The sequence below is a fragment of the Alosa alosa genome, chromosome 7, assembly GCF_017589495.1.
Source record: "Alosa alosa isolate M-15738 ecotype Scorff River chromosome 7, AALO_Geno_1.1, whole genome shotgun sequence".
NCBI classification, from domain to species: Eukaryota; Metazoa; Chordata; class Actinopteri; order Clupeiformes; family Clupeidae; genus Alosa; species Alosa alosa.
In genome coordinates this window covers 9,530,424-9,543,551 of record NC_063195.1, presented here as the reverse complement: position 1 = coordinate 9,543,551, position 13,128 = coordinate 9,530,424, and the positions used below count along the sequence as shown (strand labels likewise).

The following is a 13,128-nucleotide window of genomic DNA, read 5'->3' as shown; positions in this document are numbered from 1 at the left end:
CCCAAAATACAGCCCTAAGTATATATACTCTTTTGATCCTGTGAGGGAAATTTGGTCCCAATTGACCAAATTGTTGATTTATCCCAATCCTGGAATTAGTGAAACACACTCAGCACACAGTGAGGTGAAGCACACACTATTCCCAGTGCAGTGAGCTGCCTGCAACAACAGCAGCGCTCGGGGAGCAGTGAGGGGTTAGGTGCCTTGCTCAAGGGCACTTCAGCCGTACCTACTGGTTGGGGTTCGAACCGGCAAGCCTCCGGTTACAAGTCCGAAGCGCTAACCAGTAGGCCACGGCTGCCCCCCGTGAAGCCTTCACCCCAGAGTTTAATGTGATTCACTATGTTGAACCAGGATACATTGACATTTGACAAACAACTCGCTATAAATTCAAGTCAGGTAGGTAATGATTAATAAACAAACTAAACAACTAACCTCAATATCTGTAGTTTACAGTGAGAACTGCTTAGCCCTGCGGAAAGCAGCTGAACTCCAGAATCTCCCAAGTCATTGTTACTGAGATCAAGCTCAATCAGGGAGTTTGGAGACTGGAGAACTGAGGCTACTATCCCACATGCTTTATCAGTGAGATTACAGCCAGGAAGTCTGAAAACAATACAGATTAAACATTAACACACTTAAAGGAACCATATGTAAGATTGTGGCCAAAACTGGTACTGCAATCACTTTTAAATTACTGTAGAGTGGTGTATCCCCTCCCCCTCCCCCCTGACTCAAGGTTGCCAACCCGGGTGCCGAAGCACTACTGACTTTGTGATTAGTAGATAGGTGGAGGGTGGCGCATCAGGCCAAAACACAACATGACATGACAATACACAACATAAACATCAGTTGAGGACTGCAACATCACTTATTAAATGACAATATCCTGGCCGGACTACTGTTGTCAGTGATATAAGCATTTGAAATGAATATGATTTCTTAATGTCTAGTGACATATCAGGGCCATTTTATGATTAATTGAAATACGCTTCTTACATACGGTTCCTTTAAGGAAACGCTAGTAATGAAAATGCATAATGATCAGGACATTGGTTGATATTAACATGCCTATTCACTAGGTTAGATTTGTCTGAATCTTTTTTCCATATTTTCTAATCTATGCAAACACACATATCGCTCGATTCCTCGATACGACCCAGATTTATTCAATTTATGTAATTAGCTTACACTTTTTTCCAAAGCAACGTAGACATCAATCACAGAAACAACTCATTGTTAAGTGGCTTGCTCAAGGGCACAACAATGCAGCAGCGATCTAGCCCAGTTCCTTAGCCACTACACTCCCACCACCCCATTGTGATTTATAAACGCAATAACTGTACATACTGCAATGTCTTGAGGTTAAGCTGAGCCTCCTGTAGTCTAGCAGATAACAGTCCTGTTTCCTTAGGAAGGTTGCAGTCCAAATCCAGTTCTTTTAGATGTGAGGAGTTTGAATTGAATGCGATCGCTAGATAACCATATCCATTTTCAGTGATCTGACACTGAGCCAGCCTGTTGGAGAGAGATATAATCACTCTTCTGGTGGAGGAAACATAGAAATTTGTTTGTCTGATAGAGATTTTCATTGTACAGCTATGCCATTATTTTTAAGGTTAAAGTTTTATGGCTAAGCATACTTGTTTGACATAACTGAAGGATTGTTATTGTTTTTTTTTTCATGTCAAGCAAGGGCCAAGTATCCTTAGCCATAAAACTTCAAATTGAAAAATTCATATCTAAATATGAATAAATATTATGCTGTAACTATACAATAGTATTAATTAAAATTTTTTTTTTTTAAAAACATTGAATTTGTAAAATCAGTCATGATGGATTTGCCTTTTATATGTGATTCATTACAAAATATGTTTGGTACGAATTATAAAGTATTTCAATCCAAAAGCAAGATTTGTGTTTTCAAAGTCATATTTTTTTGCTTAGTTATATTTATTTGTTTGCTCAATAATGAAACAAATGTCATTCCATAAAGGACATCCAAAAGGTCTATCTGAGAAGTTTAAGATAATGTAACTCCAACCTCAAAGTCTGCAGTTTGCAGTTGTGACTGTACAGTCCTGCAGAAAGACTTTGAGCTCCAGAATCTCTTAGGATATTGTTACTCAGGTCCAGCTCTATCAGGGAGTTTGATGACTGTAGAACACTGGCTACAATTTCACAGGCGTCATCACTGAGATTACAGCCAGTAAGTCTGAAACAGTTAAGACAGTGCGAGAATACATCATTCTATACAATAATTTTGGAATGTCAAGTCAACCACTAAAAACAGTATTTAATCTGGTTAATGTCTTCACACCTTGACAATTAAGCAACATAGTGACATCATAGATAATGTCATACACTCACACACACACACTCACACACACGCACACACACACACACACACACAAACACACACACACTAATTGGACTATTTTAGTGCTTGTATTTATATAGAGGCACATTATATTACAGTGGTGTACAGAAGGTCGATATCTTACATAGAGATAATGGATAGTATCAAATCTGCACCATTAGTGGCTGTTTTAAAATCTAGTCTAAAGACCCACTTATCTAAAATTGTTTTCCTTAAATAGTGAATGATTCCACTCATGTCTCTGCTAATTTATTATCATTATTATAATTTCTGTTTGTTTATTTTGTATTGGGTACTATACTGTATACTTTTCCTATTTTCTTTATATTTTATATATATTATATATATATATATATATATATATATATATATAGTTAAGTTTGTGTTTGATATTTTGTAGTTTGGTAGTTTACTATTTTATCCTCATCATTATCATTATCATTATTATTACAGTGCATGAAAATGCACTGTACTGTTCTTCCTAGGCAACTTCTTCTTATTATTATTATTCCGCTTACCACTTTTTCCGTACGCAATTTCTCTTGAACAGTTTAACTTAGAAACTTCATTCAAACTTTGTAACGTAGGTCTTCAAACAGATCGGGTTGGTATGACTTTTCAACTTTGAAACTTTTATACTTTTTAAACTATTAAAGAAAAACTTTTAAAAAATCCCCATAGACTTAACATTGCCGATTGTGACATCATAATACAATTAAGTTAAGAGATTTTGGGATAATTTGCTACCTTAGCATGTATTCTTTCACACTATTACAACAACAAAGCCCGATTTACACATTTAGGTGTTTATTTCATTTCATTTTGTCTACTTGCGCCTGTATATTTCTCCTAAATTCACCAAAAGTTAGTATTCTAACGTTTCATGCTCTACCGCGACCGTGCTACAAAACATAACATGTGTAGTACCGTTTGAAAGCTCTGTTTTTCCTGCATGACATTGTGCTATCCAAATATGGACACTTCCTTTGTAACCGCAACCAATCGCGAAAGTTCAAAGGCGAGTCTAGGCTGAGAACGGAATCTCTTGGCTGTGTTCCAAGGCTGTTTTCTCAAATTGAGTTTTTCTCATTTTCCAGTAGAAACATCTCAGCCTATGTAGCACCTATGTACACCAAACTTTCCAGATATACACTTAGCAGTGTTCTGAAGATATTTACAGAGGGATTTGTTAATAAATCATTCCTGGCCTGATTTATGTGACATTTTAATCAAAAATATATGGCAAAAATCGATTTTTTAAGGCTATGGACAGTATATTCTGATTTCCTAGGTAATGAAAGCAGATATCCTGAAATCCCTCTGTAATTTTATTTTTATCTTGTATGCAAACAAAATGAAAAAATAATTTTGTACCTGGCTTTATCATATGTTCAGATCTATCTACCGAAAATATATGCAAATGTGCGCATATTTAATGAGATAATGCCTAATTTGCATAATTAGACATTCAAATTTCAACAACTTCTAATACATTTTTTGTTCATACTTGTGTAAGTAATCAACTGAGGAAGTGTCATGGTGATGTCTATTATTTTAAAATGTTACCCTATTCACCTGTAGTGTCTCGCCTTAAGCAATTACAATCCTATGGCAGGTGTTCAGGCCACCTGCAGCCTCAGGCTTTAAGCATACAATCTGGGTCAATTAAGACTACACATCCTATTCAACTGTTTCCTCTGCCCAAAACTGTTTCAAAATAAAAGTCCTCACTACAATAATCCACTGTTAAACAATGTAACCCATTAAACTACTGAACTTTTTACATTCAACTTTTAAACGGTCTACTTTTAAACTATCATTAAACTATCTATCTATTAAACTAGCTTTCTATCAACAACTTTTAAACTATCTACATTCAACTTTTAAACTATATACATTCACTAGCTGTCTATCAACAACTTTTAACTTGTCATCAACTGTCAACACTTTTCATCAACTATGACTCCTACCCACTGTAGCTAGTTAGCATGGTTAACAAAGTTAGCATGTTAACATTGCTAACATTGTTAGCATTTTTAACAAAACTGCTAAAAATGATTAGCTAGGTTAGCTAAGTCACATAGTTAGCATGCTAGTTAGCATTTTTAGCAAAACTGCTAAAAATGATTAGCTAGGTTAGCTAAGTAACATGGTTAGCATAGTTAACATGCTAACATGTTAGCATGTTAGTTAGCATAACTGCTAAAAATGATTAGCTAAGTTAGCTAAGTAACATGGTTAGCATAGTTAGCATGCTAGTTAGCATTTTTAGCAAAACTACTAAAAATGATTAGCTAGGTTAGCTAAGTAACATGGTTAGCATAGTTAACATGCTAACATGTTAGCATGTTAGTTAGCATATTTAACATAACTGCTAAAAAGTATTAGCTAAGTTAGCTAAGTAACATGGTTAGCATAGTTAGCATGCTAGTTAGCATTTTTAGCAAAACTACTAAAAATGATTAGCTAGGTTAGCTAAGTAACATGGTTAGCATAGTTAACATGCTAGCATGTGTAGAATTTTGGGGTATTCTTACTGTATTCTGATGTGTTCATATGTTACATCTGTGTGTAGTATACAACAGGGAGAAGTCCATATTATTGTACATAACTGTGCCTTAGGCCTGTGTACCAGCAGGAAGGTCATACAGGCCGATGTTTAGGAACATCCGAGGAACATCAGTGATAACATGGGCCGAGGGAGACAGCATGTCTGCCTATTCGGGCTAGTATCTCCATCTGGCCAGGGCCGGTTGTGTACACTGGTTGGCACCTGCCACGTTGGCATGATTGACGTTTGTATGTTTTAGTATAACAGGCTTTGTCTTAGGTTTTGACACGGAGACGGATCGAGGAAGCAACCCGAGAGGAGCATCGTCTGTCGGAAGGCTCAGCAGCCGCTTCTAATAACAACCACAACTGTTAGACTCTGCACAGTTTTACTGTTTGAGACTTAGCCTGTGTTCTGTTATTCATTATTGTACCATCTACAATAAATCATCATCTAATCGCCGATCCTGATCCCGCCGTCAAGCTTTATTGACCATCTTCAATACAGACATTAGAACTAAAACACAACGCAACAACCAGAGAATCCAACATATGTTAGCATGCTAGTTAGCATAGTTAGCATAACTGCTAAAAATGATTAGCTAAGTAACATGGTTAGCATAGTTAGCATGCTAGCATGTTAGTTAGCATTTTTAGCAAAACTGCTAAAAATGATTAGCTAGGTTAGCTAAGTAACATGGTTAATATAGTTAGCATAGTTAGCATAACTACTAAAAATGATAAGCTTGGTTAACTAAGTCACATGGTTAACATAGTTAGCATGTTAGCATTGCTAGCATGTTTAGCAAAACTGCTAGAAAATGTTTAGCAAAACTGCTAGAAAATTTTAGTTAAGTTAGCTAAGTAGCATGGTTAAGCATGTTAGCATTGCTAGCACTACTATAAAACATTAGCTAAGTAACATTGGTTAGCAGAATTACAAATCTTAGCATAACTGCTAGCAAACATTAGAGCCATTCCAACTTTCAGTTATCGTCAAATATCTACCTATACACAGACAGCCATTAAACTATTTGAATATCAACATTCATTAAACTGCTAGAAAACGTTAGCTAAGTAGCATGGTTAACAGGTTAGCATTGCTAGCACTGCTATAAAACATTAGCTAAGTAGCATGGTTAGCATAGTTAAAAATCTTAGCATAACTGCTAGAAAACATTAGAGCCATTCCAACTTTCAGTTATTGTCAAATATCTACCTATACACAGCCATTAAACTATTTGAATATCAACATTCATTCAACTTCCAGTCTGTCAACAACTTTTAAACTATTTACCTTCAACTTTTAAACGGTCTACTTTTAAACTATCATTAAACTAGCTGTCTATCAACAACTTTTAAACTATCTACATTCAGCTTTTAAACAGTCTACTTTTAAACTATCAACTTTTATTAAGCTATGCAACCACCATGTCTATCCTAGCATCACCGTAGTAACCATCTCTGTATTATCGGTTTTAACTATACATGATATTTTACATCACAACTTTAGCATTTTCATGCACTGGTAATTCCTTGGAATTGCATTTCTAGTTATTATTATTATTATTATTATTATTATTATTATTGTTATCGTTACTATTGTTTTGTTGTTTGCTTTGTTTTGTTTGTTTGTTTGTCTGTAGAGCACTTTGTGCTTTGTGCTTGAAAAGTGCTATATAAATAAATTGTATTATTATTATATTATAGAACGCCAGTCTTTATTCGTAAAATATAAAGTAAATAAGTCTTGCTTCGCCCTGAAGAGAGTTATTTTCCCAACAATGACCGGCGTTCTATACATTATCCCGTTTATTATACGGCTACTTGCCAAAACGAAAAAATAAACTCCACAATATGTCTCTTTACATTTATTTGTTACCATTTCGTTGTGGCTTTTGCTGAGAAACAAATAGTTCGCAACACACGCTGAACTTGAATCAAACATTCTTTAGAACACAGGTGATCAACCGTCTGCCATTAGTCTGGAAAATCCAGACCCTGATAATCTAGAAAGATTAAGGCTGTAGCCTTGAATAATGTAATGGCCCAACTCGAGGGGCGGCACCAATCATGCATTTGAAAATCTCACTGCACGCAATTGGATAACACTACGACCAATGTTTACTCTGACTGATTGCGGACTTCAACGCAATTGGATAACACTACGACCACTGTTTATGACTGATTCCGGACTTCCAACATTGCAGTGCTGTCGTCATCTGTTTAGGTCGCCTCTGGCCTGACTATATCAGATACACTGATGTGATGCATTATTACTCATTGCCAGAGTCTCTTGCAGACACAATTAAAATTAAATTGTGCTCTCATGAGAATTCTGGATTTCCAGGGTAGTCTGCCTTCACTTTTGAATGAAAATCCGTTGCCATTGACAGCGGCCATTATGTAGAGGTCCCTAGACGAAAATAATGACCGGTAGAACTTTGGGAAATCCCATTCAAGTCAATGGAGTGTTCTACTTGTATTGTGAAGAGCCGTATAATAAAATGCAGTTAAAAAATCTCCAAAAGTTGAAGAACTTGAAAATAACTTTGAAAATGACTGAGTGCATGAACGGGGTACTTTACTTTGTTCTCTGAAATTAGCATATAAGTGTTGCAATCAGGTAGCCCGGTTAAAACCAGACCCTTCTCAGTCGTAACTGAGAGAGGGTCTGGGGAAGGGTCGTTCACAGCCCATTTCCAAAGGGCGTTCCCAAACGGACGCCGATCAAAATGCCTCGGACACAATAGGAGAGGCCAAAAACCAATTAGAGCAACGGAAACACACAATTTGCAACACTGTCTGGTTGTAGGGAGAAGCAGGAAGAATTAACCACTTAATTAAACGTAGGCTAATTTGCAAAGACATCATGCCACACTGAAAGCTAATATTTTGTCACTAGCAATTTACATCTGTCGTCTGTCAAACACAATTGCATTTTCAGCTCTGAACAAAACCGTTCACGTTCAAACGAGCATTTTGTTTCATTTGTCCTTTCTGGCTGACTGGGACATATAAAGCAGGAATGGGGGACGAGAGACTGAAACGTTCAAAGCAATTATGCCGGAATTGTTTTAAGGCAAACACTGAAGTGTAGCAATCGAGTTATGCTCGCATAGCACACCAATTCAAAAGTAGCCTATGTGTTTTCTGTCGGCTACGTGTCCAAGCTACTATAGTCCTATAAATGAACAGAATATCAAACTGTTTTCAGTAGCCTACCACTGTTGCAGATATCACATAGGTATCTTACATACATGTTTGTACAATGTTGCATATTCCAACATAAGGAAGTAGTTAAGAAACTTCTAACTCCCTGTCTATATCAGCTTTAAACAAGTGGCAGCAGCCATGGTTGATGGTTTTTTTTTTAAAAAAAACCTGGCTTCTTCAACAGGGTGCGCTATCGTCATCATGTAAAGCCCGCCTTAAGGGTTCTGATTGGTGCCTCTATCTAGGAAAATTGGAAATGGGCTAGAATGGGTTCTTGGCCAGACGGACTTTCAGAGCGAATCTCGAATTTGCCGGAAGTACGTCTGGGTTTTTCCCAGGCTAGCAATCAGGGGCAGAGTACCCTGAAAATCCAGACTTCTCGTGAGATTTGCTCAGAGAGTCACTCTGGCGTTGAGTAATTATTGCCATTACCTATGCCCATGGAGCCGAGCAGAACCAATCATCAGAAAATAATCTTTTGGATTTGGGTCAGGATTTCCAGGCTAGGGGCAGAATAAATATTACCAGGAGATTTCATGTTTGAGTGGCCCCCAGAGGCGTATCAAGCTTTTTAAAAGTGTGGGGGTTGTGGGACAGGGACGTTGTAAGTATTTTCTGAGAGGGGTGCGGACTATATTGGTGTCCGGGAGTTTCTCCCCCGAAAAAAAAATGAGATTCTGATTGCTAAACACACCATTTTAATGCAGTTTGGGAGGGACAGAAGAAGCAGCACCTATGTGTGGCTCATGTGACATGTAGGCCTACATGATCTACCTGCTATCACTTCACTATTTGACACTACCCTACATGGAGACATATCTCATGTTATAAATCAAGAAATAATTTCAGAAATATTTTTTTGTGCATATGGGTTAGCAGTCCGCGTTTTTTTTTCAGTCCGCGGTTCCATACAATCTTGCTGTAAATGATCAGACGTTAAGCACCGGGCATAACTTAATTTCGCGGCTTCGTGGACCAGTAGGTTAATTGTTGTGGAGGCCCATAGTTTGAGAAAAGCTGCAGATCATAGACCGCTTTCACTTTGACTCCCTGCATTTCTACATTGAGACAAAAACTGTCAGTCAGTGAATTTTGGTTTACTAAACTAGCATAATACGGTAACAATTATCATTTCAATTCTACTTGAAATCTGCTCACTGCAGACGTTATAATGCAGACCCAAGCAGCAGCACAGCCTTGAAAGACGCACACTTTGAATTTGATCAGAGCGGCTCTGGTTCATCACTGGCTAACTTGATGTGATTGGCTGGATGACCGTTCAATCAAATCAACAGACCTATTTGTGTCTCTCTGTGTGTGCGTTATAGATACGGTTCCAACTCTTTACGGGAGCGTTTATTTCCATATTTTACTTTCATTTTAATCTGACAAAATGTGTGGGGGATAAAATCGTGTTCCAGCAATAGTGTGTACGTTATAACCCACATCCCCCATGCTTGCTACGCGCCTGGTGGCCCCTCCCGGAAAAAATAATCAAAAACATGTTTCTTGGAGTTTGATTATTGATTATTTGATTATTAGTAGTATTTTATAATCTGCAAAATTACTAGTGGCTCAAAAATGTTTTAGGTAATCACATTGGATCAGTGGTGTATGGTCTAATTGGATGCCTTTCAATTGTGTGTCATGCTATTTTTTGGACCTGTAGATTTCTGACCAATCCCCTTGGTGGATTGGAAGGTAATTCACGATTTTGGACTGTGCAACCATCCATGTTTTTAGGCCATTATTGGAAATAAGGTGGGTGCGAATCATTATGTTTCCTATTTCAATAGTTAAAATAAATGTTGAAAAATCAAACACATTGAAGACATTTTTTCTTGGATCACAGAAGAGATAGGCTAAGTGTAGGATAAGTCATCATTTCTGGTGAGCATTGCATGAATGACAAGCAGACTTAATGTGAGCTCAAGATTAAACAGCCCATTTTAGCAGATACAGCGCACCCCTCATGGTTATCTAATGTAACATGAGGAATGGCTTGCATCACAGTCTGTATTTGCATCAATCTGTCTTCACCCATTATTTTATGGTTATTTCAAAGTCTGACATTTACATATGATGGAGTTGCTTTGTGCTCATGCACTTAACTCTCCTCAGGGTCTATTCAGACCACAACTGTGTGGCGACTGTATCAGCTGCGTTACCTGTCCATTTTAATTTTGGTGCTTGTTAACAGGTTAGAGCATGCAGACTGCCTGCATGACATACATGTCTAAGACACAACTCGAGCTGCACAGAAAAACGTGTGTATGCTAGAAAAAGATCAGCGCCTATTTTTCACGCAACACGCAATTCTGTTCAAAAGAAACAGTGAAAAGATGTTTTAATAGGCAGACTTGTCACAGTAGCACTGCATCAGAGACATTCCTGGTATGAATGTGACACAGCAGCCACAGAACACAGACGGAATGCAAACGCCACACTTGCGGTTTGAATAAGCCCCTGTTCAACAAAAACAATAAAAACAGTATTCCAGTCTATGCCATCATTAATATAATAAAACTCTTACCTCAAAGTCTGCAGTTTGCAGTTAGGATTGTGCATTCCTGCAGAAAGAAGTTGATGTTGAGCATCTTTTAGGTCATTGTTACTCAGGTCCAGCACTATCAGGGAGTTTGGTGATTGTAGAACACTGGCTATAATCTCAAGGGACTCATTACTGAGATTACAACCAGAAAGTCTGTTTAAAAATGAGAAAATGCAAATTGTGAAGATAGTTAGGGAATACATACATGTTGTTATGCCTGATATGATTGGGAATTGATCTGAATCAAATGTATTATTATTAGTAGTATTATTATTATAAAATAAAACATTGTTTTACAAGCCAAGATAAAGTATTGCAAGCATAGACAGTAGGCTAATGCTGAAATTAGTTAATTATAAAATAGTGTCATCATAGCCAGCATTATAATAAATATCTTTTTACCAATTACACCACATTGTTACACCAACCTCAAAATCTGCAGTTTGCTTTTGGGACTGTACAATCCTGCAGAAAAAAGCTGAACTCCAGAATCCCTCAAGTCATTATTACTCAGGTCCAGCTCTATCAGGGAGTTTGGTGACTGCAGAACTGAGACCACAATCTCGTAGGACACCTTACTAAGTTTACAGTCAGCAAGTCTGCAAAGATTATATGAATGAGTAAATAGATCATGGATAGATGAACAGTCAGACAAAAACAAAGATCCTCTTTTAGACATTCTGTGGCAACCACACGGTCAGGTTCATGGAGTCAATTAGGCTAAAAAGGGTTAACATGTGCATTCCTTAAGAGAACCGAGGTTATATTCATAACCATACATTCTTTTTCAAGAGTTCACTCAATGTAAACCAATGGGAACATGTATACCACAGCACCTTATTGTGACAGTGGACAAGCTTTGCCGTACTGGGTGTGTGTCTCTCTCTCTGGCTTGGCCCTACGTGGGAGATATCGCTTGTATTGTCCACTGGTGCTGTTCTCTGCGTTGCCTCTAGGTGGAACTGTCGTGGTGGGCCGTGCCAAGCTAATTGGTGGGCTGATTGGAAGGTGTTTAAAACACCGCCTTCCAGTCCACTCACTCTCTCATTCTGCTGCTCCAGCCTGGCACTAAAAGGGTGTGTGTGTGTGTGTGTGCTGCAGCAGCCCTCGTCCCCTTCCCGTTTACCTTTTTGCCTTACACTTACATATGATGTAAGTGTAAGGCAAAAACTTTTGTTTGGTTTCCCACCTACTGACTTATGTAAATATTCCTTTAATACATTATTACTGCTTTAAATACACAACCAGTGGGGTCTCCCCTTATGCCATCTGTACTTTGAGCCACGTGGTCTTAACATGTGGAGCACACCACCGGGGTGCTGTGCATTCCATACATGGCTGTTGGCTTTTGGCTGCAGAAGCTTACACTGGCAAGTGCACACATCCGACAATGTCAAAAAACAGCTGGTGCTAGAGGGTTACTCACAGGCATGAAGCTGAAACCATATAGTAGGCTACTGATATATTAGCAACATCTCTATTATAAAAGCAGGCAAATGTATCACCCAAAGCTTGTGCTTACACAGTTCTGTTCTATGGTGACACTAAGCCGACCAAGAGGCAGCCACACTTCCCGTGGAATGGGCTCTCAAGCGTTTGGGGGGTACACCCGAGGCTTCATACAATAGAATGAGGGCCTTGACCAGCCAGTGGGATATGCTCTGCTTCGATAGTGCACAGGCGACTGCCTGGGCCCCGTAGCAGACAAACAGCTATTCCGTCTTGTGCAGGTGGCGTGCTTGTTCAATGTAGGCACGCAGCGTTCTCACCAAGCAGAGTTCTTGTATTGTCAGGGTGAAAAGCAGGTTGCTCAAGACTCTTCTCCCAAAGGCTGAGGTCAGCACATTAGGTAAAAAGGGTGCCAGGCAAATGTGTTGCTCTTGGTGATAACAGCACATTGGTGTGGAGCCGCCTCTGTCCATTATGACCATTCAGCCCACGGCAACCCATCTGTGTAGCAAGGTATCTGTGGACACAACGCGTCTGCGGCTTAACTGGCAAAACTGCAGCCTGTGTGGACCTGGAAGCATCAGAAAGCTAGTGATGCCTAGTACTGCTTGTCCACTGTGACTGAATGATGGGCATGGTGGCTGTTCAGCCAAACTTGTGCTGCTGATACGGCTGTGAGGAGACCTAGTAGCCCCTGGCAGTAATACAGTGATGAACACAAGTCATTCTGAAGTGATTCTCAAGTCAGGCATCCTCAGTCAAGTTTGCAAATGTTTGTCCATCATAGACAATTTGAAATTGGCAGAAAAGCTATCAAAAAGACAGTGGGCTTCATATCTTGCTTTGCCTTTGTCACAATAATATACATTTCCCATGGTTACTCTGTTCTGCTAGGTTGTTTCCCCTAAAGAGTGTCAATAATTGTGGAAATATGGAAAAATATTACATGATCATGAGATTTGTTAAGATGTTGACAATTTTT

General features: G+C 38.5%; 1 protein-coding gene across 1 annotated transcript in view; it reads right to left on the bottom strand.

Moving 5' to 3' along the window:
- The window catches only part of LOC125297524 (NACHT, LRR and PYD domains-containing protein 12-like), a 61,159-nt gene that overhangs the window by 43,610 nt on the left and 4,421 nt on the right, over nt 1-13,128 (bottom strand). Inside the window, exons 3-7 of the mRNA XM_048247907.1 lie at nt 11,126-11,296; nt 10,680-10,850; nt 2,045-2,215; nt 1,351-1,518; nt 436-606 (exon numbers count right to left, since the gene is read on the bottom strand). Of these exons, the coding sequence (XP_048103864.1) occupies nt 436-606; nt 1,351-1,518; nt 2,045-2,215; nt 10,680-10,850; nt 11,126-11,296 (852 nt within the window). The remainder of the gene's footprint in view (nt 1-435; nt 607-1,350; nt 1,519-2,044; nt 2,216-10,679; nt 10,851-11,125; nt 11,297-13,128) is intronic.